This window comes from Papio anubis, chromosome 8 (assembly GCF_008728515.1).
Source record: "Papio anubis isolate 15944 chromosome 8, Panubis1.0, whole genome shotgun sequence".
Taxonomy (NCBI): domain Eukaryota; kingdom Metazoa; phylum Chordata; class Mammalia; order Primates; family Cercopithecidae; genus Papio; species Papio anubis.
The window spans coordinates 101,899,778-101,926,872 of NC_044983.1; the positions used below are offsets into that span (position 1 = coordinate 101,899,778).

General features: G+C 38.9%; 1 protein-coding gene across 7 annotated transcripts in view; it reads left to right on the top strand.

The window, feature by feature from the left end:
* Nucleotides 1–27,095, top strand: part of OXR1 (oxidation resistance 1) — a 466,073-nt gene that overhangs the window by 287,842 nt on the left and 151,136 nt on the right. The window contains exon 1 of one of the 7 annotated variants that reach the window (XM_009213473.4): nucleotides 5,472–5,841. The exons of the other annotated variants lie outside the window; for them this stretch is intronic. Coding sequence (XP_009211737.1) covers nucleotides 5,829–5,841 — 13 coding nt within the window. The 5' untranslated portion in view covers nucleotides 5,472–5,828. Of the gene's footprint in view, nucleotides 1–5,471; nucleotides 5,842–27,095 lie in introns of those variants that run through there. 7 annotated transcript variants of the gene reach the window in all.

A 27,095-nucleotide genomic window follows, 5' to 3' on the forward strand; every position in this document is an offset into this window, starting at 1 on the left:
ATCAACAAAATCCAGCTACTTCTGCCAGATAGAAGCAGTAACAGTTAGGATACTAATTTTGCTCCTATAATAAAGCCCCAAACTGTTTATTTTTGTCTCACACAACAGTCTGAAGATAAGTAACCTCCTGGGCAGATTTTTTGGTATCAAGGGTAGATTCTCCTAATTCCTCTGGCTTCCTTAATATTCAACTCCCATCTCTAGGTCTAAAAAGGCTTTGCTGGTAACTTCTCTCCCACTCCAACATCTGCCAGTGGAAAAAAAGGGGGGGAAATGAAAGATGGACACAGAACCTCCTTGTAGAAACATGACCCAAATGTTGCCACATCACTTCTGTTTATTTCTCATTGGCCACAGACATGGCCACACCTAGCACCAAGTAAGTCTAAGAGATAAGATCCTTTGCTGGACAGCATTGGGCACAGTTACACCCTATATCTTTATAGAAAAAGGTGAGTATAGATAGTAGGGAGAAAGCAAGAAGGCTTTGGCACAGAGCCTCTGAAGGACAGGGGCTATGTCCCATCCACCAAAGCTAAGTAAGGGGCATGTGTCCAGATCTCCCAGTAAGTGTGCCAGGTTGTCCAAATAGAAATGACCATGAAAAGAACATAAGATTCTTGTACACTTATGAAAATAGTGCTCCTAATGCAGCTTACCATGGCTTCTAGATTCCAGCATGTAAAAAATTATAACATGTACTCTTTACTTCTGATTTTTTTGAATGCCCATTTTTTAAAAGTTTGGGAAATACTAAAAATAAATAAAGAAGATGACAGTCAACTACAATTCTGTTAGCCAGAGATAACCATTACGTTATCTTTAGTTGCTTCTTCTATGGCTTTTCTCCATGTGACTTTTCATTTACATAAATGGACTCAGTTTTGCATTATTTAACCTGATATTAATAATATACATTTTTCTCACACCATTAAAATGTGATTCTCAATATAATTTTACATTTGCATTAATTTAACCTGTAGAAGTTCCAGAATTTTTTCAACATATTGCTGATGTTAGACTGTTAGAGTTTCCAGTCTCTATTAGTATTAATGATGCTACTATCAACATCTTTATGCACACATTTTGTCTGATTTTGTATTTATTAATAAAGAATCTTAAAGGTGAAATGGACTCAAATGGTAGGGAAATTTTGAAGGCTCTTAATCTATATTGCTAAATCACTTTCCAAAAAGTGTTGTGAAAATTTCTTTTTAAACTAGTTCTACTAGTTTTTTTCATATCACCCTCACTAGCATTATTACAATTAAATAAATTTGACTCAGTTGATTAAATGAAAATGGACATTCACAGCCCCTTGATGACTGATGAGACCTACTGTGGTTTCACATGTACCAGCAATGTTATCATGATTAAATTATCATACTTTGATCATGTATTCATTTCTTGTTTTAATGCAAATATGAACAGTCCTGCCTGACTGTGTTAAGCATGAAAGCAGGTACAGAGTAAATGAAGATATCTCATTTAATGATATACAATTTAATGATATGCAATTAACTTAATGATATACAATTTAATGATATACAATTAATTTAATGACAGCAATCAACTTGATCCATCCAAGAATCTTGAAGAATGTATTTTTTTTTAAAAGAGAAAGGACATTGAATTACTGATTACTGAAATAAATGGTACCTCACTTATGTTCCAAAGCTCGTGCAGTTTTCTCAGAGGAAAGACTTTAAATTCTTATTTCAAAACACATTAATTCTGAACCTACATAAAATCCTAACACATTTGATGATATGATTTTCAAATACATAGCAGATTAAAAACAGCAAAGTAGAAAGGAGCAGCAGACACATTAACAACAAATAATGGTCGCTGAGAAAATGACAAAGAGAAGAGATAGAAATGTTTATAACACACACACACACAAAACCCTGAAATTATGTTTTTTAAAATGGTGATGTTTTTTAATAATAACAGTGTTTAAGTAAATTATAGCTCATCTATTCAAAGATTATTAAGAAGTCCTTATATTATTTTTACAAGAACTTTTAATGTCACAGAAAAAAATCGCTTTTCTACTAAGGGGGAAAGCTGGATATAACTTTGCAGATAGAATTTAATTACAAATATGGTTTTAAAAGTTGAAGAGATATCCTGGAAGTACTGTTCTTAGGAACAGTAAGATTATTTTCTTCTTCTTTTTCTGTATCTTGTAAAGTTTCTAAAATGTATATGATGTATTACTTTAATAAAGAAAAGGTCTCGAACTCCTGACCTGAGGTGATCCACCCGCCTCGGCCTCCCAAAGTGCTGGGATTTCAGGCGTAGCTACTGCACTCGGACAAAGCTACCCTTTTCTGTTCAGCCTCGCGATGCTGGGGCTGAGTTCCTGCAACCCAAGTTTCTGCTTTGCCAGCAGCCACCTGCTAGGCTCTGCCAGTAGGGGCCTCCAGAAGGAAGCTGCAAGGCTGGAACTGGGAGGAGAAACTCATTTCAGGTACGCTTGTAGTTCCTGTATCTCCTCTCCAGCTACCCTTCCTTGCTGTGGCAACAAGGGTTCATTCCAGTAGTAACTACTGAATTCAGTTTGCAGTTTTTCTAACGTTTGCAGAACCAGCTCCATTGTACCCTCCTCTTCAGAGACGGCAGCATTAGCTGGCCGGTGCCCCTTTGTAGAAATCTGGGTTATGGCTTCACAGAACTAGGGGTGTCACATTTAACATAAAATTATAGGAAACCCAATTTGAATCTCAGAAAAATAACCAATAAACATTTAGTAGAAGTATGTTCCTGATATTGCATATTTAACTGTGTTTACTGTATTTTATCAGCAGCCATGTGCAGGGTCCCTTCTCTAAGCTTCTGTATTTTAATAATTCCAACCATTTCCCTTTACTCCCTAGCCCCTGAGTAGCTGTTTTCTGCTATTGCTATCTTTGTAATAACTTAGTGTCATCAACTTGATACCCACATTATTCTTTATATTCTATCCTGTCTCCTGACAACGTTGATTGATACAGTAGAGTTTGTTAAAGCAGAGACTGGGATTGACAAGATAATTTTCCTACCAGTTAATATTCCTATGTATAAGTTAATGGGGATACTTATATGGTAACTCTGATAGAAAGTATCCAAACTTTGTTTACCCTGGGGGTAAATGAGTTCATATATATAATATTTGTAGTTCTATGTGGTTCAGAGACATAAGTCATAGTAAATTCTTGTGCATAGCCTATCTCCTTTATCAACATTTTAAGGAATTCAGGACTTACTATGTATACTGTGTGTGTGATTGTAAAATTGTGACAGGAGGACAAGAAGAAAAACAACTTACAGATTTAATGTGGTTGTAAAATACAACAATTTTAAATTTGTAAAATAGATTAATTTCTAGTCCACTTGCATCTGAGTTCTAGACTCTGGACACTAAATTCATTAGTTAGCAAAATACTCAGCACACCCGATTGTATATTCATCATCTCAGTGGCATTTACATGGTGTTTGCATTGCTCTTATCAAGTTTATCCAGGCTTCCTATTTACTCTTTACCCTGTTCCCACACTGTTCCAACCACTGCTATAGTGGCATCTTTGACTTTAGTGACCACCTAGGTAACCTCACTTTTTCTTTTTCTTGCCTAGTATGAAAATATACCCAATACCATCTTCTTTATTGCTGACTGGGAATGTCCTCTCAAAGCTCTCCCTTTTTTTGCCTTTCTCTAGCTGGACTATTTTGATTATACCTTTCTGAACTGACTCTGGGTTTCTGGCTTGCCTCAGGCCACATTTCTGGCTTACAGTTTGACTTTCATTGTAATTCCCTATTTATGGCTGTAGTTGGTTGTACAGTGATCACTTCAAAACCATCGCTTCCTGCCTGAAATCCTGTAATTGCTAGTGTTTGACATTCGAAACTCCTTATCCCTGATTTGCCTCAAACTTCTGGTTCTCCTGTGTGTCCTTTCATCTTACCTGGGGCCCTGGATTAACTCTGGCCTTGCTGCTTTCCAGGCCTGCTTAAATAAATGAGCAAGCTATTTCTAGTGAAATAAAATGAGCTGGAAAGAATAGGCAGAACTGGGAGAATTAGGTGACTGTTTCTCCATGTCTGATTATCTGCGAGAGTGCAGGGAAGGATGTTGCAAAGCCTTGGGCCTAAGCTTGCTGGCACTGGAGCATTTTCTTGACTCATCTCATGCACTGCTCATGAGAACCCCACAGGGTAGGCATCACCCTTTCACCATCCGGACATAAGAAAGAAGGATTAAAGCTTAGAAAGGTTAAGTAACTTGCTCAAAGGCACACAGTAGCTAAGGAGGGGAGCCAGGAATTAAATTCAGGCTGTTTCTGGTCCCATTTTTTTTTAATCACTATGCTATATGTGCTTGATTTCATATAATTGAGCCCTCACAATCTGTCTAGTTCTGCAATTCAGTGAGGTTTGGGGTAGTAATGATTGGTTGCAAGTCCAAAAAGTTTCACTGGTCTCATGGCAGCAGAGCAAATGCTGTTATCTTCCTAGGCTCACAGCAGAAGCATGTGCATTCTGATTGACCACACACTTCCCGCCAGCTGCATAAAATCACTATTCATGATTTAGATTGGAAAGCATACTGATGGCCAGCATTTTCTTCCTGTGTGTGATTGACTGGCAGCTGTGACTCGAAATGCACAGAACTATAGGCATGAGAATAATTTCAACAAGTATCCTTTAAACCATTATATCTTTTTAAAACCATCTCAGCCATCTTTAAGTGTATGGTTCAGTAGTGTGAAGAATATTCACATCATAGTAAAACCCATCTCCAGAACTGTTTTGATTTTGTGAATCTGAAACTCTACACCCATTAAATCACAACTCTCCTTTTCCCCTCCCTACAACTCTTTTGTTTCTATGAATTTGACCACCTTATATACCTAAGAAAAATGGAATCTTACAGTAGTTATCTTCTTGTGACTGGCTTATTTCACTTTGCATAGTATCCTCAAGGTTCATCCATGCTGTAGCACATGACAGGGTTTTCTTTCTATAACTGAATAATATTTAATTGTACATATATACCACATTTGTATATCTATTCATTAATTGGTGGACAAGTAGTTTGATGCCACTTCTTGGCAATAGTGAATAGCACTGCTGTGAACATAGATATGCAGATATCTTATAGAAACCTTGCTTTCAATTCTTTGGAATTCATATCAAGAGCTGAGATTATCAGATCCTATGGTATAAATTTTTTTAATTTTTTGAGGAAACTGCATACTGTTTCCTATTGTGGTAGCATTATTTTACATCCCACCAATAGTACACGGCAGTTCCAATTTCTCCACATTCTCACCAACACTTGCTATTATCTGTGAAACACTGTATCTTTTTCTTTTTTTAATGATGCACTATAATTTTTGTTTCAAAAAATATATGACTTAAGCTAATATTTTGTGAGCAAAATTGCAGGGCCAGTGTATTTAAATATTATCCAGGCTTCTAAGTGTGTTCACTTTCAGAAGCTAAATATTTTCCTGAACATTCCTTAAGTAAATGAATAACTTGCTCTTTTGAACTTAAAACACATACTTGTTTCTTCATTCCTGTGACTACCACTGTCTTACCCAGCATTGAAAGCTTCTTAAAATTAGTCAGAGGAAGACAAGTGGGAAGGTGTAGACTTCTCACTTCAATAGTCTGCTAAAGATGGAGAAAAAATATGGTGCTATTCAAAGACAGTCTATACTTAAAGATTTAGAGTTTTGGATGGAAATAACCCGGTGAAATAGCAAGAACGTTTGAAAGAGAACTTGACAAACCACTGCTGCAGAAAGCTGAATTCCAAGGAAGTATGCCCAATATCCATGAAGCTGAGAAGTAAGTTTCTGAAATCATGCCTTTCTTTTTTTTTTTTTAATTTCACATTTGCCTAAAAAATGTCAACTACTTGTTGAGGCAAGCAGAGTCTTGCTACTGGAACATATAAATTAACCAAATAAGAGTATTATGTAAATAACAGTACATTTGGATATTTGTTTAGTGGCCCTTTTATGGAGTATTAGAAATCACCAACTTTTGACTTTAAGAAAAGAATATTAATATGTGTGTTGTCAGTAATATTTTGATTCTGTGATATAAGTTTAAAAAAAAAAAAACCTTTAAAACATTTGTCTTATTTCTATTAATGTCACTTGATTTTTCTGGTTTCCAATTCCCGCTTCATTCATAGAAGCTTCTAGAAGTAAATGTCTTTTTTCATTTTAAACACGAAAGCAGATGAATAAAATGAACTTCTAATACATTTAATATCACACTTACTGTGAGACAACCATATTGAGATTCTCAAAAAATTGCTTGTATGGAGAAAAGAAGATTATCATTTTCAGGGCCAGGCACGATGGCACACACCTATAATCCCAGCACTTTGGAAGGCCAAGGCAGGCAGATCACCTGAGGTCAGGTGTTCAAGACCAGCCTGGCCAACATGGAGAAACCCTGCCTCTATTAAAAATACAAATATTAGCTGAATGGGGTGGCGGGTGCTTGTAATCCCAGCTACTAGGGACGCTGAGGCAGGAGAACCGCTTGAACCTGGGAGGTGGAGGTTGCAGTGAGCCAAGATCGTGCCACTGCACCGCAGCCTGGCAACAAAGCGAGACTCTGTCTTGGAAGAAAACTGAAAAAACAAAAACAAAAAGAAAATTATCATTTTCTATCCAGTGACTAGTAAATTTTCTAAAGCTATCAGATAATTTATAACAATAATGGATTTAAAAAAACCAACAAGACAGATTTTTTCTATTGACATATATATGACATATATATTCATATATGTATTCATATATATACGTATATATATATATGTGAAGGTAAATACTGATCAAAATCCAGGGCAGCTCACTTGGAGAGAAAAATTACAAAGACCTATTAGGTAAAACAAGATTATTTGAATTATAGGAGTAAGAGTTAAGAATAAACTAAAAACAGAGCACTTGTTCTTTCTAGCAGCTGAAAATAGCAAACCTGGGGACAACAAAGTTTTTCTTCCCATATTCCTTATGCTGGTTAGCTAGCATGATGACTAAAACAGAAATGTGCCTGCCATTGTAGAGCTTCCAATTATTTCTTTTTGGTGGTAGTATTCCACAATGGAGAGCATTAGATAAAAATAGGCAGTCTTTTACAACATTTTAATTTAGTCTTTGTTAATGTTAAAGAGACAAATTCCTTATTGAATTTCTGAGCAAAGCTTAATAATAATGAAGTTAGAGGAAAAACACCCACCACATTTTATAAAGTAGTGAAAAAATCTTATTAAGCAACAGAAGTGTTGTTTTTCCTGTTTTTAGAAAATAACCACTGAAGCTTATCACTTGAAAAGCAGACTTATTTTGCAAAGAACTTACTAATTTATAAAATAATGAGACTTTGGAGAAGCATCTTCCTTATCAATTGTCTTATACATTTCAGGGACGTGATAGAACAAACCAGTGTCACAGTCTCTTGGCACCACTTTTAGGATGTGAATACATTTGGCACCCTCCCCACGGTGTTCAGCCTTGGGGTTCTCACCCAAAACTGAAACAAAGTTCTATTTCCATAGCTTCTCCACTTCTATGACATAATGTAGTTATGCTATCTTAAACTTATTCCTATTAAGTTTGTAGTTGTTAGGAGGGTTTTTTTTTAAGACTAAAGTTATTTGTATCTAAATATATAACTTTCATAAACAGAGTATTAATTAGAAAGTATAGTTTTTCCTTAAGCTTTAAGGACAATTCATAAGTCTAAGTATTTTTATATAAAATATAGTCACTTGATTCCACTGACTCGTGACTTTAATGGATTAAGTTCCCCCAAAATTTACTCTTATTTACAAGCCTATTAAACTTCTTTAAATACTTCAAACTAGGTTTCAAATTTATATGACTTTTAAGAAACACTTTAAATGCCTGATGGGGCAAACTTAAAATGTAATAAGCCAGTGCTTGCTAAACACTTAACCTCTGAAAAACTAATAAATCAAACCTATAAATGTAGTAAATTAGAGCCTTCTAAGCATTTCAAACATCTTAAAATCAGGACTGGAAGCAAGAGTTCCAGTAAAAGATGGTGGATTAAATGCAACCATTAAGGTCTGTTCCATTTTTATCCTCAACTAAAATGACAGTAAAGGGCTTTTCTAAGGAGACAGATGCCAAAAGGACCAAACCAGAAGAGGAGATAACAGCAATAAAATTTCGTAGGTTGAAGGCAGATAATTTAGCAGACCCAAGAAAGCTAACGCTAACAGTGGGAATAACTGAGAAGCACCCAATTTACAGTGTGGAACTCTTGAAAGTAGTTGATGATGTTGAGTATTTTAAAAAGTAGGAATAAACATAAAACTAAAGTATCTTTTCAAAAAGCAGATTGACCTAGGAGAGAAGATTTAATGTTACTGACATGAAGAATTCTCTTAGGAACAGCTCAATCAGAGCATGCTACAGTCAAGACTGCAGTCACTTCCTCACTTCCAATCTGCTTTTTTAGTGTCTCATTCTTAAATGGGAAATGTATTGAGGTTCAACTCCTAATATGAGAACACTGACTAAACCAAGGATACAGAAAAGAAAAATTGGAAGGAACGGAAAATATTTGGGAAGAAAGAAAACCGTCTAAAGAGATTCTTAGCATTCTCAAAAGAATAAAATATATTGTATCCAGAAAACCAAAATAGCGTGATACAAAAAGGAATATTCAGGAAACAAAAATCTCTAGGAGGTTAAAAGTATAATTGCATAAATGAAAAACCCAGTAAAAGCTTTGAAAGAAATCTTCCTGAAAGTAGAAAAGGGATGAAAATAACAGAAAAAGTAGAGAAACCTGAGGGCCAGTCATGGAACTCCATCATCCAAACAGGATCTCCAGAAACAGATACCAGACTTAAAAAAAGAGAGGGGGGTTGGGAGGAGGGGGGTGAAAAGTCAAAGAAATAATGTGAGAAAATTTCCCAGAACTGCAGGACATGAGTTTCCAAATTGAAAGAGCCCAGTAGCAAGAACAATGAAAAAAGTCTCCCACTTAGGCATATTATCACGAAATTTCAGAAAACTTGTTTCAAAGAAAAGATTCTTAAACCATCAGGGAGACATATTCATTCAATGGATCAAGAATCAGAATGACATGGGACTTCTGTAAAGCAATACTAGAAGCTGCAAAGTAATAGAGTATGCCTTTAAAATTTGAATGGTAAATTATTTCCTCTCAATAGTTTTACTATCATTATAAATCAACTATGAGTAGAATAAAGCCATTTTCATATAGGCACATTTTAAAAATTTCCCTCCCATTACAGTTTCTCAAGTGCTGCAGCAATATGAGAAAGAAAAAAAATGGAATCCAATAAATAGGAGATAGCCGTAAGGAAGAAGTGAAGGGAATCCCACACAGGGTAATTCTAAGACAGCTATGCCACATGAAAACAGTCTAGGCTGATGGAGGTCAGAGAAAAGAATTCAGAGTGGTTGGCTCTGGGGAGTAGGAAAAAGGATGGGATTGGGGGGGATTGCTTTGTTTTACAAGTCAAGTAGAACTAGCTATTTGCTTCTTTAGTTTATGTGGAACTTTGATAAAAATTAAAACTAAACTTATAAAGAGACAAAACATAATTTAAATATCATGTCAATTAGAAAACCCACTGTTCCTCTATAAACCCAACTTGAATAATGGTTATGTCTTCATCATCTCTGCACTCTTATGGTATACTTTCCTGGGGTGAAAAGTTGCTTATTTGACTAAGGAGACTTTTATCATCATCTCCAGTCTACAACAGCAACTATGACCATAGGTTTGTGTTGTGGATGGCAATTCTAGAATAGGGCTTCTCAGAGATATATCTAGGAAAATTCTATCTAAACACAAGATAGCAATCCAAGTCCATTCTTTTAGTGGGACTTCTAAAGCCCACTCCTTTTCTTACACCCTACTGCATCCCATGTTATTTTATTCACTATTTTCCTGTTATCTCAGGCAACTTTAGTCTCAACTGACTTGCTAGGTTGTATATCCATTACCCAGATTGGATTTTATCTTTTCTACTTGATTGAATTCAGTACTCTTTTAAAATTTTACATTATTTCATTATCCACCATTCTACATGCTATAGCAATTTAATTCAGTTCCTCGTGGAGCTTATGTTACATATCAGCAGAAGGTAAAAACTATATAAATAAACATGAATGTAGGGAATGAGTAAATTGTGGAGTAAATTAGGTAATAGGTGCTATAAAGAAGATGCCAAGCCAGGTAAAGGAAGTCAGAAGTGCCAAAGAGGGGATGTGTCACAATCTTTAATGGTGGTAAGAGTAAGCCTCACTGAGAAGATGACAAAGATAAGTAAAAAATTGAAGGAGGTAAGGGAGTTAGTAATGCAGATACATGGAGAAATAGCATTCCAAGAAGCAGGAAAGTAAGGCCTTGAGATGGGAACTTGTTTTGCATATTTCAGAAATATCCAGGTACACAACAGGATAGAATGAACAGCAGAAGAATACATGGGAGATGCCTGTGGAGAGAGAATGGGGGCCAAATCATATGACATCTTAGAAACTCTGACTCAGAATTAGAGTTTTTACTTTAATTCTGGGCTAGAGTTTTTACTCCCAGTGAAATGAGAAGTGATCAGTGATTTTGAGCAATGGTTTGACAAATCTGACTTACATTTTGAGAGACCTGTTCCAGCTAGAACGTGGAGAACAAACTGTTGGAATATCAAGATTGGAAGCAGACCAGTTAGGAAATTATAGCCATGATTCAGGTGAGAAATAGGGTAGTTGAGACCAAGATAGTAGTGATAGAGGTCGTGAGAAGTGGTCACATTCTGTATATACTTCAAAGGTAGAGCTGACAGATTTTCCTAATGAATACGATGGGGTGGGTGTTAAGTAGAAAGAAAGAAAAAAAAAAGAGAAGAAAAACAAAGCAGTCACGTATTCCTCCCCCAAGTTTTGACCTGAGAAAATGATGGATTTGACCTCACATACAGTGGGAACAGTGAAGGTGGCACAGGTTTGCAGAGAATTCAGGAGTTTACTTCTGAATATAGTTAAGTTTCAGGTGTTAGCTAGGTCTCTAAATTGAGAGAGAGAATAAACTAGCTGGCTATTTGAATGTGGAGTTTGGGGGAAAATCTGTATTAGAAATATTGATTTAGGAGTCTTCAATGCATGGGTGATAGCAAAAACCATGGATGAACTCAGCAAAGGAGAAAGCATAGATAGATGATCTGTGCTAAGGCCTAGGATTTCCAGTGCTGGGGAGGAAGAAGTAGACCTGGAAAAAAGACTGAGAAGGAGCGGCAGTGGAGGAGGAAAATCAGGAGATTGTGATGTCCTGGGGGCCAGTGAGGAAAGCATGTGGAGAAGAAGATAGAGATAAATGTGTTGAATGAGAACTGAGATGACTGTTTGTCAAGGAGGAGGTCATTGGTGACTTCAGCAAGAGCAGTTCAGTGCAGTGGTGGGTCTCCAGGCCCACTTAGAGTGGATTTTTAAAAGAGCATGGAAAGAGAGGATTTAGAAGTGGTAACTATGGAAAATTTCTAGGATTTTTGCTGTAAAGGGAAGCAGTAGAAAGGAGTATTCACCCATGGTGTAAATTGGGTCAGGAGAGGGTTTTACTAAGCTGAGAAAGTAACAGAGTGTTTTTATGTGGATTAATCCAGTAGAGGTGGAAAATTTGACGATACAGAAGAGAGTAAAGAGTTTCAAGATTGTCTCTGAATAGGTGAGAGAGGATGGGGATACATTAGCTTAAAGTAGAAGCATCTGAGAAGGTTTAGTCAGTGGGCACAGATACAGGTAGGTGGGTTGATGTGGTATTGAGTCTGTGGAGGTTCTCTAATTTTTTTTCAGTAAAGTAGGGACCAAGATTATCAGTGGAGAATAAGGATGTTGGAAGAGTTTCTTGGATTTGAGGGGAAAAAACAAATGGCGTGAAATTATCCTCTAGGAGAGTAGGAGAGTGAATAAACTATGAAAATATACTACAAAGACCAGGCAGCACTAAAGGGTCACTTGAAGCTCACACTCGTAAATATCTCAGCAAAGCTTGCTAATCATGATGACAGAGTTATATTTGAAAATACAAAGACACCTTAGTTATGGTTGTTATTTGAAGATGGACTTTAAATAAAGAATGTTCTCAAATGATAGGCTGCAGCACTTCTCAGAGAAGTCCCACTAGATAGATTTGTAATCATCATAGGGGTTCTGGTTGAGGTGTGTGCACACCTGTGGCCGCTGCTGGGCCTGGATAAACTACGTAGCGTGGTTTTTCCTTCCCTCCTCTTCGTGAAACTCTCTCTCTTCTTGCATGTTTTCTTTTCCTTATGGGTATAGACTGGAACGTTAATATTTGAATTGCTGAGTATAACCATTATTTTGAGCTGGGGAAGAGGAAAAGAAAATGGTACTAGGATGCCTAGTACAGAGAAGGAAAAGATAGATATTTAAAGAAGTATTTAGAATAATAGATCCGTGAAGGTAAGACCAGTTGAACCATCTTCTAAATATAAACAATTTTTTTTTTTTTTTTTGAGACGGAGTCTCGCTCTGTCACCCAGGCTGAAGTGCAGTGGCACAATCTCGGCTCACTGCAAGCTCCACCTCTGGGGTTCACGCCATTCTCCTGCCTCAGCCTCCTGAGTAACTGGGACTACAGGTGCCCGCCACGCCCAGCTAATTTTTTTTTTTTTTTTGTATTTTTAATAGAGACAGGATTTCACCATGTTAGCCAGGATGGTCTCAATCTCCTGACCTCGTGATCCACCCACCTTGGCCTCCCAAAGTGCTGGAATTATAGGCGTGAGCCACCGCGCCCGGCCAACAAAATTTTTTTTTTTTTTCAAAGGAGAAGAAACTGCAATGATGGTGTGGAAATGCAATATATCTCAAAGGAGTCCCAACCTATTCTGAGTTATCTTTGATAGGACTGCCAGATATTGGGTTAACTGAGCACTGAAGCTTTTCTTTAATGATCTAATGTGTCAAGCAAGGAGGAAAATGTTCCTTGGTTCTTGGTCTTCATTTGTGTGAAAGAAATTCATATAATTTCTCATTTACTTTTCTTTTTGAGACAGAGTCTTGCTCTGTCACCCAGGCTAGAGTGCAGTGGCGCGATCTCGGCTCACTGCAACCTCCGCCTCCCAGGTTCAAGCAATTCTCCTGCCTCAGCCTCCCGAGTAGCTGGGAACAGGCGCCCACAGTGCCTGGCTAATTTTTATATTTTTAGTAGAGTTGAGGTTTCACCATCTTGGCCAGGCTGGTCTCAAACTCCTAACGTGATCCACCCTCTTCGGCCTCCCAGAGTGCTGGGATTACAGGTATGAGCCACCGCGCCCGGCCTCTCATTTAATTTTAAACCAACCAATTTCTTTTAAAATGGTATAATAGTTAAACACTTTCTATCAGGGCTTGTATATTTCAGCTGCACAATACTAGGCAGATTACTTAATCTTTCACTGTTTGGTGTTTTAATATCTAACTCATAACTTTGTAACCGAAATGCAGATTCCATCGCACACTGCTTGCAAAGTCCAACTAACGAGAGTGATGTCTGGTATAAAGAAAGTGGCTTTATTCCAAAGCTTATCTTAGGGAAAGAGGTATAGGCTCCTGCCTTTGGTGGACTGCTTCACTTTTGGGGCAGAAAGCAGAAGCTTTAAAGGGGGACTTGGTGTGAACAGCATGCAGGGGAAAGAGCGAGCAGGTGCTGATCATTTTGGTACCGTATCTACTGGGTGGTGAGCTGGCACCATCACAGGCAGAGGTGGGTTGTAAAATGGCCATTGTCTCCAGACACCCTCCAGGTGGTAGAGAGTTCCATCACAGGGCACACTTTAGGTTGTAAGTTAGCTGTTGTCTCTAGGCAGTTTGGAGAGAGAGAGTTCTGGCCCTGGAGCTTTTGAGGTAAATGCACAGTTAGATAAGCCTGCTGTGTGGGGAGCATCTGGTGAAGGGAAGGTAAAGGGTATCATTGCATTTCTTTTCTTTTTTTTTTTTTCAGGCTTAATTCACTTTATTTTTCTTGTATAAAAACCCTATGTTGTAGCCACAGCTGGAGCCTGGGTCCGCTGCACGGAGACTCTGGTGTGGGTCTTCACAAGGTGGTCAGTGAATTCCTGATAGGGAGACTTGGTAAATACAGTCTCCTTCCGGAGGTCAGGGGTCAGGTAACTGTAGGTCTTAGAGATGGCATCAAAGGTGGCCTTGGCGAAGTTGCCCAGGGTGGCAGTGCAGCCTCGGGCTGAGGTGTAGCAGTCATCAATATACCAGCCATCACGAGCAGCTTCTTGGGCATTTCTAAAGAACTAAGTAGGACATAGGGAACAACGGGAAAGGAGGAAAGAAAAAATTATTAAAACATAACTCTTACTCTTAGAAAAATGGGAGTACACAGCTGGGAATGATAAATATTGCTACCACCACCACTATCCAATTATTGGGGGAGGGGGAGGGTCCCATGGCTGTTTCCAATTTGGATGAAATAAGAAACCAAAAATGAGTTTTTCTTGATCCTTGAATTGAAAGCTCCATTTTTACAGAAAGAAAAGATATTTTCCAATCCATTTCTCTGAAAACATCAGTTCTTTATCTCACAGGACGTAATAATTTGATGGGAAATGTAAACACAAGGTTATTCATAAAGTGGGAAATGAGGGGACACCTGGCGTGAGAGCGGCAGAGGCATTTCCGACACACTGCTGCCCCCTGCTGCCTGATACATCGTTTTCCTTCTTCACATGTGCTCAAAATTAACACACTCTGTCACCCATATAACATCATACTGAGGAGAAAACTGAGGCCCTGAAAGTGATCTGGATGACATGGATGGTAGAAGATTTAGATTAGATTATGGAAAACACACTTCTTCCTGCTTTACCCTATTGCCTTTTCCCTATTAAATTAAAAGTCAACATAGTATTGTGTGCCTATGTAGAAGGACTCAAGATGGAGAAGTGAAAATCAAGATCTCTGCACTTACATAACTCATATTCTTGTGTGAGTAAACAGCCAATAAATAAGAAAAATATCAATAAATAATTTAAGAGGATGATAGATGTATTAAATAGTAATGATGATAAAGATTTCTGGAGTACTAGGAGAACATGAAATTCAAGATACTGTTCCCAGTGCTTTCCTTGATTTCTTTCATTTGAGCCTCACTGCAACCCACAAGTAGCTACTTCACTTTACAGATGAAGATATTGAGGCAGGGCTAGAATGATCCTAAGTGGTGGAACCAAGATTAGAAACCAAGCCACTTCTGACTCCAGAAGTGTCTAGGGCAGTCTGCTCTGAGAAGGCAACAGTGGAATGAAGAGAAGAAGCCAAGCTTTTGAAGATCTAAGGGAAGAGCAAGCACAAAGGCCTGGAAGTGGAAGTGAGTTTGGTATGGCAAGGTATGGGGAAAAACAAACCAACAAACAAAAACCATCCCATATGATTGTACTAAAGGAGGATGCAGGAAGACTAGCAGAGGCCGGGTCATGGTAGGGAGCTTGGATTTTATTCTAAATTGCAAGAGGAAGCCATTGAAGGATTTCATTCAGAGCAGCAACCTGATTTATGATATAAGGAGCTTGCTCTGGATGTTGAAAGGAAAACAGATGGTAGGGTAAGAGTTTCCTGTTTCTACCATTTATATAAACATTGCGTAAACGCTAGCAATACTGAACCCCATGTTTTCTAAATGTGACCCCTACAGTCCCCTGTTCTTTTTCTGGTGTTTTCCTCTGTTTAGAATCCCTTCCTTGAGTCTGCCTTTTAAGATTTCTTTTGTGAAGCTTTCCTGGATTCTTCAATTATATAACTTCCATCCTTTGAACTCAAGTATATATTTCAAGTATAGCTTTTCTGTGTTAACCTCTGTCCTAGGATATCTGTTATTTGACTGCCTGCCTCACGGACTGTTAGATCCCAATCTTGAGATCAAGGGCTAGGACTTGCAGGCCATCCTATATGAGTATGCACGTTGATTCCTTCACAAGGGCACCCGACCTGCCAGAACTCTGCTCACCAAACTGAGCTCCCTGACACAGGCTGCACCAATGAAGGGGAGAGTCCTTTTTTGTCTAATTTGTATGGAGATATCATGTAAAATAGTGGATCCAGAATTGATTTCTTTCATCTTTGCATCTGAAACAGCACATCACATCTAGCAATAGAAGTATATACATAGTAGATATTTTATCAAACCTTTTTATTAATAATTGATTCTGATTTAACTAAGTCCAGTTGTAAGTAAGTAAGATGAAAAACTCAAGGTTTATGGTGTGCTTTACTCATTTACCAAGGCTATATGCAGAAAGGAATGGGATTGATCATCCTACCAAGCCCCCCTGCTCAGCCAGCATATCTCAATTGCTTGATAGGCTGTGGTTTGTGTAAAAAGAGGGAAACAAAACATAGATGACGGATTTAAGGTACATCAAGCCTGGAACAAGACATTATGTTGAAGTGTTAGGACATTGCAGTGCACCGTAGTCTATGATACCACAGGTTGGAAACCTTGAGGACTTTTGTTAAGATTGCTGATGACATATTTTCAGCACAGGTCACAATATCCAGGGGAAGTAAAATATAAAGGGTGTATTAGATTGCTGAGGCTTTAATTTTTTTTTTTTCTCTAGCTAGCAGTGTAAAGGACATGTGGTTCTATTTTGAGAGCTGATTTCCTCTTTGTCCCGAATAAAGTGAAACTCTAATAAGGGTATGTCAGCTAATAAGGGTATGTCAGCACCAATGTTTCTGTGTAAGAGGACCTTCTTGTCATCTTTGAAATTAATTTGAAATTAAATTATTAATTCATCATTTATTTCCACTGGAAGCTTATATAAACCGTCCTAAAACCGGCAAAGCTGGGGATAGTCCTCTTTGTTACATGCAAGACTGGAAGAATCATGTCAGACCCCATGGAAGCCTTGGGAACCCACCCCGCACTGCTGCTTAGTTCTCTGCTATTTTCAGAACTTTATTACTTAGTTGAGAGTTGTACCTCCTGTTTTCAGACCTCCTCGTGTTCTCATCTGCCTTTCTGCCTTCAATGTGAATGAGTACGTAATCTCTTCTCAGAGCAAGTTTAGTTGAAAATAAAGTCTTAGCACCTAAAAAAATAAGAGGCGGTGACCAGCAAGACTATGAGGCATGGAATCTGGAGCCCAAAGATACTGATAAGAATGAACTGATTCATATTGCTGCTAAGACGCAGAACTGACCTATGAAACACAGCAGAGTGGGCACAAATGAACCAGAGCCAGGCTCTCCTCCATTAGAAGGTGCTCAGTGTTTACACAATGCCCCTTGTCTGTAGGGGCAAGTACTACATGAGAGGGGAAGTGGCAGGGGAGTTGCTGGAACTGGAAAGTATCAGACTGATGAAAGAGGCAGCTCTTGTTTAGCTCTGTTAAGCTGTTGCTCTGCAGATGCCTGCCCATTGCTGTTAGATTTTTCTAAGTTGATGTTCTGCATTTTTATGAAATACTTTCTATTCTTTAAATGTTGTCAATCAATTCAAAAAACTTTTGAAACATATAGGCAAAACCACAATCTTCTTTGTGTGGACTACCAGTTTGCAACCCTTGCCTTAAAATTATAACCAACTTCTGTTCTCTGGACTCTGAGAAAGAAGCATGCACAGAACTATCGTTTTGCTTTGTTAACAAACAGTCTCATCATTACCTTCTCTGTTTAAAAAAGTATCATTTCTGCTTAAGAGTGCTAGAACTGGCCGGGTGCGGTGGCTCACACCTGTAATCCCGGCACTTTGGGAGGCCGAGGCAGGCAGATCACGAGGTCAGGAATTCAAGACAAGCCTGGCCAACATGGCGAAACTCTGTCTCTACTAAAAATACAAAAAATAGCCGGGTGTGGTAGTGGGCGCTTGTAATCCCAGCTATTCAGGAGGCTGAGGCAGGAGAATCGCTCGAACCTGGGAGGCGGAAGTTGCAATGAGCTGAGAGTGCGCCACTGCACTCTAGCCTGGACGACAAGAGTGAAATTCCATCTTAAAAAAAAAAAAAAAAAAAAAAAAAAAAGAGTGCTAGAACTATACCTAATGGGGAAAATTAGTAAGAAGGGCAGAATTTATCTTATTTTCTTGTCACTTTTACCAGCATGCAATAATGCTGGAAATAGCCTTTCTTTCTTCCTTATAAATAATCCCATGTGCCTCATAGAGATGCAGCATATCCCATAAACATTTGTGCCAAATAAAACTCCTAGAGCAGTATTCAAATTCTCAAAACCTGCTGAAATTAGAATCAGTACACATTTGAGTATTTTTGGAAATGGAATCTGTAGCATATCTAGCTACAGGTGTTTCTGACCCAGGTAGGGGGAGACCCTTGAAAAAGAAAGTGTTGAATAAGGCTTTAGATTTTTGAAAAATGAATTCTAAATGTTTCTTCCTTCTCCTCATTTTGTAATTTCAAGTTATCATTTATTTTTTAAATATAATTTTTAGCAAAACTTTCTACTGACCCTTCCTTTCTTCTATTCATTCAGTTTGTTCAATAAATATTTATTGAGCACCTACTAATACCAAAGATCAGTCTAGGCACACAAGATCAATTAGTTATCAAAACAGATAAAAGGGCTGGGTGCAGTGGCTCACACCTACAATCACCGCACTTTGGGAGGCCAAGGTGGGCAGATCACTTGAGATCAGGAGTTTGAGACTGACCAGCCTGGCCCACATGGGGAAACTCCATCTCTACTAAAAATATAAATTTAACTGGGCATGGTGGTGCGTGTCTGTAATCCCTGCTACTCTGGAGGCTGAGGCAGGAGCATCACTTGAATGCAGGAGGCATAGTTTGCAGTGAGTCAAGATCACGCCACTGCACTCCAGCCTGGGGAGACACAGTCTCCCTGTGTCTCAAAAACACAAAGAGATGAAGAGCCCTGCCATTAAGGAGCTTACATTCCAGAATTAATAAATAATAAATTTATCAGCAAATTAGAAGTAAATTAGTGCAATGAAGAAGTAAAATTGGAGCAGGTTAACAGGGGTCAAAAATAGGGGGTGTGTACATTGTGTTTTTTTTTGTTTTTTTTTTTTTTTTTGAGACTGAGTCTTGCTTTGTCACCCAGGCTGTGGTGCAGTGGTGCAATGTTGGCTCACTACAAGCTCTGCCTCCCGGGTTCACGCCATTCTCCTGCCTCAGCCTCCCGAGTAACTGGGACTACAGGCGCCTGCCACCACACCCGGCTAATTATTATTTTTTTTTTTTTTTTGTAGTTTTGGAAGAGACGGGGTTTCACTGTGTTAGACCTGCCTCGGCCTCCCAAAGTGCTGGGATTACAGGCGTGAGCTCCCAGCCACACGTTGTATTTTTAAATAGAGAGGTCAGAGCGGGCCTTGGTGACTTTTCAGCAATGACTTATAGAGGGGAGGTTGGTGTTTTTTTAATTGGCTTTCCTACTCCATAGAATCAATGGTTCTTTCCATTCATCCAAGTAGTATATGTTGAATAGTGAACTAGTATGTGGATGGGGCCGGGCACAGTGGCTCACGCCTGTAATCCCAGCACATTGGGAGGCCGAGATGGGAGGATCATGAGGTCAGGAGATCAAGACCATTGTGGACAACATGGTGTCTCTACTAACAATACCAAAATTAGCTGGGCTTGGTGGTGCGCACCTGTAGTCCCAGCTACTCAGGAGACTGAGGCAGGAGTATGGCTTGAACCCAGAAGGCGGAGGCTGCAGTGAGCCAAGATCTCGCCACTGCACTCCAGCCTGGGGACAGAGCGAGACTCCGCCAAAAAAAAAGAAAGAACTAGTACGTGGCATGACACCTCATAGAACACATCTTTAAAACAAAGAGCAAAAGTGCTATGGTCGGAATGTTTGTGTCTCCCCAAAATTCATATGCTGAAACCCTAAACCCCAAGATGATGGTGTTCAAAGGTGAGCCTTTGTGGGGGTGATCAGGTCATGGGGGAAGAGGCCTCATAAATGGAATTAGTGTCTTTATAAAAGAGGCTCAGGGGAGACCCCATCACTCCTGGGAAGTTAGAGTGAGATGATGGCTGCCTGTGAGAAAGCAGGCTCCTTCCAGAACCTGCAGTCACCTTGATCTTGGAATTCTCAGCCTCCAGAATCATGAGAAACACATTTCTGTTCTTTGTAAGCTACTCCCAGTTTATGGTATTTTTGTTATAGCAGCCTGAATGGACTAAGAAAGGAAGACAAATTTAACACAAACAGTTCTACAAAATAAACTGCTTAAAGAATATCTGTTTTGGGTATTTGATATTTGTACAATAAGGGAAAAGACTATTACAAAATATTTTTCTCTCTGGCTTTTAGCTTGCAAAGTTCTTCTCACACATTTTTATTTGATGTTCATTAAAACTCATTGGGACAGGTGGAATTATTTCCATATTATAGGTGAAAAGATGAAGCTTACAGTTTTGCTTAAGCTACTCCCCCTTAAGTGATCCCGCATTGCCCCCTCGGATTCCCCTTTCCCCAGATCTCTGATCACTATTCACAAGGCCCTTCACGATCTGGCTTCTGCTTCATTTCCACAGCATCTCTTGCTAATTTCCTCTTTACTGCCCATACTCCCACGATATCTAGCGACTTCCTTTTACTATTTGCTAAGCTCTCCCTTTCTTGCCTTTGGACTTTCGCACATAGTATTTCTTGTCACCTCCTCTGGCCACCCTCTAAAGACTATCCCGGTCTCCTCTTGGGCATTATTTATTTTCCAGTGCTAGAACCTCTCATACAAAATCATCTGAGTCCAGGACCTTCCCCCTGTTCCATAGGCACCTCCTGGTCATTACAGTTTCTCTCAGCACTTCTCTTTTAGAGTTCTACATGATGGTCCCCACCCCTCATCCAAACCTTTTAAACTTCTGGAGGAGCTTGAAGCTTAGATAGGGTGAAATCCATAATCTAACTCAGCCTTTTCTCCCCTTCTTGAATTTTTTCTTGACCTTTCAAGATGAGAGATTAGTGGCTTAACACATGGCTTCTCTGCAAGTTTAATGCCTTATAAGGTAGCTCCTTCAGGCTCACTTCTGCTAACTTCAGTTTTTCCTGCCAGGTGCTTCCTGTCCTTATCACAGCTCTGTCACTACAGGAGGAAAGGGAACTACCGCCTCTGTTTCTGTGGGCCTCTCCAAAACTCCTCCAGTTTTGATAATAACTTGCCAATCAATGTCTGGCAGTTTCACAGTTCTGCTGCGATCGTCCTCCCTGCTTCACTCCGTGGAAGCAAGCCCAGTATGCCCACTGGGATTTGATTCCTGCTCTCAGGAACCAAAATGTCCAAAGTTCAAAAGACAACTGTTTTGAAGCTACATATTATATAAGCTGTAGAGTAATTCTAACTAGTGCCTTTTAATATTTTCGGAAAGTATACAAATATCCATAGAAAACAGAAGTCGTCAGCAGAACAATTGCTAATTTTGAAGTGATTAATATTCATATTTACATAATCCAGATGGAATACATTCAGGATGAAATTTTAGTATAAACTTCACCATTGAACAAAATCTTCAAAAACTTGATCTCACAAGTGAGGGATATTTTGCCTCAGAAAAAAATGAAATAACAGGAGGCCCCTGATATTTTAAGCAAATATAATTGCCTGAAATAGAGGCTGCCTTTGTAAAGAATTATTTCTTGTGTCCTTAACTTTAAAAAGTATTACCTTCAGGTTTCATGTGATAAAACTTGGGAAATTACTTTAAAAATTAGCTTTCATTTTGGAGAAAATTATAAACACATGAGAAAGAGGGGACATTGTAGACAAGTTCAATGGCTTCACTTAGTAGGCCTCATTTCCTTTAACAAGGCTAGCTGAAAGGCAAATATGAGGATAACATTGCCTCCTTCTCATGCACAATGAGTAGTTTTCTTTCTCCCCAGTTGCTATTTATTACTGAAAGAGGAAAATGTCAGCATCTCTTTTAACAGAAGCTAATGCAGCACCTCAAATGGTGAAAACTGGTGGCAGGACACAAAGTTACTCAACCAGAGTGGTTTAAAAGTGTGCACTTTTAAAACCAAACGTAATTGTAACTCAGTGGTCATAAATGAAAAAGGATGCTGAGCCTGAATTCAATATTTCGTGATTAGAGAGACTTCTTACTATATATATTTTTTCCTTCTAATGTCTGAACTGGGTCATATTTATTCTTCAACCATGAACAAAAGGAGATTCTTTAATTTTCTTCTGATCCACGTGTGTATTGGATTGTTATCAAGTTTCTTACTGGAAAAGGTTAGGTTAATATTTTGATAACAGATAAAATCTTCAAAGTAAGCCAGAAGCTTAAGTAACGCAAGTTAGATTTCATGGGCTAGAATGTCAACGATAAAGGGTAGAGGAAGGATTTGCAAGTCATATATAAAGTGATTTACACCCTTAGTGTAAAGTTTATATTCCTCCACGCCAACAACTCTTTTAACATATTACCTTGTCCTTTATATTCAGATGTCGGAAGAGACCTTAGAGCAGCAGTCCCCAACCTTTTTGGTATCAGGGACCAGAGAGAGAATTTTTCCAGGGACCTGGAGTGGGGGTTTTGGGGGTGGGGGAGATGGTTTCTGGATGAAACTGTTCTACCACAGATGATCAGGCATTAGATTCTTATGAGGAGTGTGCAACCTGGATCCCTCACATGCGCAGTTTATATAAGACTGGTGCTTCTCTGAGGATCTAATGCTGCTGCTGATCTGACAGGAGGCAGAGATCAGGCAGTAATGCTCACTTGCCCACTGCTCACCTCCTGCTGTGCAGGCCGGTTCCTAAGAGGCCAAGGACCAGTATCAATCTGTGGCCCCGGGGTTGAGGACCCCTGCCTTACAGAGTCCAAGAGTAGCAAATCCATATGCTGATTTGGGGCCAAGCAGTTACAAGAATGAGCATATCTGTCACTTGTAAGTAATAGCAGTGATGGAAACCATGGGAATTTGAGAACATATGCCATATTTAAAGATATTCAAATCAACTTAAAAATAAATGTTGTGCCTTCCATACAAAGTCCATCCACAAACACAGTGTGGCCTGCGGCTCTCCAGTTTTCTCCCCTTACAGTTTAGACCAGCCTAGACTACAGTTTCTTCCAACCTCTCATCCAAGGCCTAGGTTCTTTCTTGAGCATTCCCACCAGTAGCCATTCAACTTCTGTTTGAGCAATTCCAGTTGTAAGAATTTTGGGGAACTGCCAAGTCCTTTGCCAGTCATATTACTGGTGGTAGTGATGGTAGTGTCTTTTGTGCTTTAGGATAAAATCAGAACAGATTAGTGAACTTTAACAATAGATTTCTTTGGCCAACAAGGATCCAATGGACCTCTTGTTGTTTTGTGATTGTTTCTTGAGACTCTGTCCCTGTCGAGGATTATAACTCTTTGTTTCATGGAGGATATAGTCAGTTTCAGGACTGCACAACGTTTACTTTTTCTTGTATTATTCCAAGTTTACTTCTATGGCTCATGTCATATAGGCTGATCTCAGAAGGGCCTGTTTGCCATTAGCATTGATTCACCCCATCACATATTTACTGAGTGATTTCTTCATGCTAGGCACTGTCTAGTTACTGGGATACAGGACAGAAAAGGACATAAAGGGCTCTCCTTTCCTGGGACTTACATTTTAGTCAGGGAAATAAATACAATCAAGAAAACAAAAACATGATAATTGAAAGTTCTAATGAATTATCTGAAGGAAATAGAGGCTGGAGGAGGGAGGCAGGAGGTAGCCAGATCATGCAGCCTAGTAGACTTCCAGGCTACTAGGAGTTTGGAGTATTGTAAGAAAATAGTGAGAAGCCACTGAAGGATTTTAAGCAGAATGACATGATCTTAGAGCACTGTTTGCAAAGGGAGAACACTAATATATATTCAGTGTAGAAATATATATTAGTGTAAAAATGTTGAAAAGAAGATCCGTTATGCAAGAGCCCGTTACCCAGAGACAAGTATGGTATAGGATGGGAGGTATGGTAGCCAGAATTCTAAAATGGCTCCTGTCTTTATCTGTTCCGGCTACTAAAACAGAATACCACAGACTGAGTGGCTTGAACAACAAACATTTATTTCTCACAGTTTGGAAGCTGGGAAGCCCAAGACTGAGGTGCAAGCAGATCTGGGTCTGGTGAAGCACTCCAGCTGGCTTGTAGAAGCCATCTTTTCCTTGTATCCTCACATGGAGAGAGCCCAGGCCCTTCCATCTCATGTAATATAAGGACACTAATTCCATCATGGGTTCCACCTCCATTTCCTAATATAACCCTGATTTTACCTTCTAAAGACTCCGTCTCCTAAAATTATCCCATTGGATTTGGGTTTGGGTTTCCATACATGAATTCTGGGGAGTCACAGACAGGCAGTTCATCACAGTTCCCAAGATTCCTATCCTCTGGTGTGCGTTCCCTGTGTGCTCTTTTCCTTCTGCGTGTGGGGGGAATGTGAACATGAATAAGAGGATGTATCATTCTTTTGATTAGGTTATATTATGTAGCAAAGGTGAAAGGATTTTTTAGAAATGTAATTAAGGCATTTGATCAGTTATATTAAGTTATTAAAGAAGATTATCCTGTGTGGGCCTGACCTAGTCAAGGGAGCCCTTTAAAAGAGGCTCTAGAGGTCAGAGACAAAAGTCAGAGAGATTCAGAGCAGTAGATGTGCTTTCCTGTTGGTTTGAAGAAAATTGCCATGTAGAGAAACCCAAGTGGCAAGAAGTGATGGGTGGCTCTTCGTTGCTGAGGACCTCACTCCTACAACTGAAAGGAAAGGTGTTATGATGCCCAGTGATCTTGAAGAGGCTCAGATCTGAGATTGCAGCCCAAGCCAACACCTGGGTTTCAGCCTAGTGAGAACTTGAATAGAGAACCCAGCAAAGCCATGCCCGGACTCCTAGCCCACAGAACTGTGGGTAGTAAATTGTGAGAGAATAAATAATTGTTTTTTCTAAGCCACTAGATTTATAGTAATTATTGCACAGCAATAGCAAACTCATACAAAGGGAGTGACATGATTTTCTCTGTAACCAAACTGACTGGAGAGGGACAAGAGTAGAGGCCATTGAGAAAGTCACCATCATGGTCTAGGCAGAACGTAAGCATGGCTTGGAGTGGCTTGGAAAGTAGACACACTTTGAATTATGTTTTGGAAGTGAATCAGGGCTAAAGTGAAACAGGGCTAGCTACTGATAAAAACAGTTTGGAGGGTGAAATAAATGAAATCATCAGGAATGATTCTTACAACTTTGGCATAAGCAAATGAGTGGATGGTGGTGCTGTTTAGTAAATATTGAAAGACTAGAGGAGGAATATTTTGTTCTGTGGAGTTAAGAAGAGTGGCAGAGGATGGTGTTCAGTTTTAGAAATATTCTATTTTACCTAATTAGAAGTTAGGTGAACTTCATTTACATATGTATGTATATCTATATGTGTATATATGTATGCATGTTGTATTACATATAATATGATTATACGTTTTATAAAAATTATGATAGTACATTTCTTCATTTTACTCTTTCTCCCCTTAACAGTAAAAACATAAATATTAATAATTATAAAATATTCTACCCTGTACAGTCCCTGATTCCCCTATTGTTTGTTTTTTGTTTTGTTTTGTTTTGCTTTTTGCTTTTATTTTGTCCTAGTGAATATTCTTATCCTTTCGGGTTTATTCAAATGTATTAGATTACCCTTCAGAAACATGGTTTATATTTACATTCCTCATAATGATATATAAGAAAGCTAGCTGACCCCATTTTCACCACTGGGTATTATTATTTTAAAAGCATCTTTGCCATTTTAAAGGTGAAAAAAAACTCACTTCTCTATTAATGTTTCATAGCCTGTATCTCTTGAAGATATGCTTCAGTGTTTTGTATTATTTCTTCTTGCCTGGCCTAAGGTCTGTCACTGTATTTGACGTGCATATGGCTAGAGTCAGGTCCTGTTGTTAGTAAGAATGATGCCATCAAGCCCCACATCCTCTGTGATAACATGGGTATTGCCTCTGACATTTCTTGAGATTGTATCTAGAATCAGAAAGCCTTGATGCTGTCCTCATGTACAAGCCAGCTTTTCTCTAAAAACATAGAGTGTGTAGTTATTTTGATACCTTGCCTATATAAAAGAAAAAGCAAAAAAAAAAAAAAAAAGTCAGTAACATTTTTCATCCGGCTTTTCTGTATGTTTTAAATGGTATATGGTAGATAATACTACCATCTTTTTCAGCTAAGTTATCAAGTAAAGCCTTCACAACATATTTCAAGAATCAGTTTTGAGAGGTGTGTTAAGCAAATGAGAGTGTGTATTATTTAACAATAGTTCCCTTTAGGTGATGGGGTTTTGATGGGTGATTGTTATTTTGTTTTTGTTACTTTTCTATATTGCCAAAACTTAATATGGAATGCATAATTATCCCTTAAAATGAAAGGTTTGAATAGAGCTTTAAATTTTAATAAAGAGCACTTTAAGATGTCTTAGAAAGTAAGTCTGTAAAATTGCTTTAATGATCAAGAACAGGGCCGGACGCAGTGGCTCACGCCTATAATCCCAGCACTTTGGAAGGCCGAGGCGGGTGGATCACTTGAGGTCGGGAGTTCAAGACCAGCCTAGCCAACATGGTGAAACCTCCTCTCTACTAAAAATAAAAAAATTAGCTGGGCATGGTGGTGCATGCCTGTAGTCCCAGCTACTCGGGAGGCTGAGGCAGGAGAATCGCTTAAACCCAGGAGGTGGCAGTTGCAGTGAAGCGAGATAGTGCCACTGCACTCCAGCCTGGGCAACAGAGTGAGACTCCATCTCAAAAAACAAATAAACAAACAAACAAAAACAGAAGTAACCTGCACACTTGCATTGATTAAATGGGAAAACTTTTTAAAAAGCAGGTGCATACCGTCTATTAACTGTATGCCATGGCACTTGGCCTCAAACCAAGTATATTTTTGAAACCCCAAACTAACCTTTAAATATATTTTCAAACACCTTTTTAAAAAGGTGTCAGGGGCAAAAATGTCAAAAGCATTATGACTCCTGTGGGTGAAGGGACAAGCTATGATGCTTGAAGTCAGAGGTCTTGGCTTTCACAGGGAAAGACATGCTTTCTTGTTC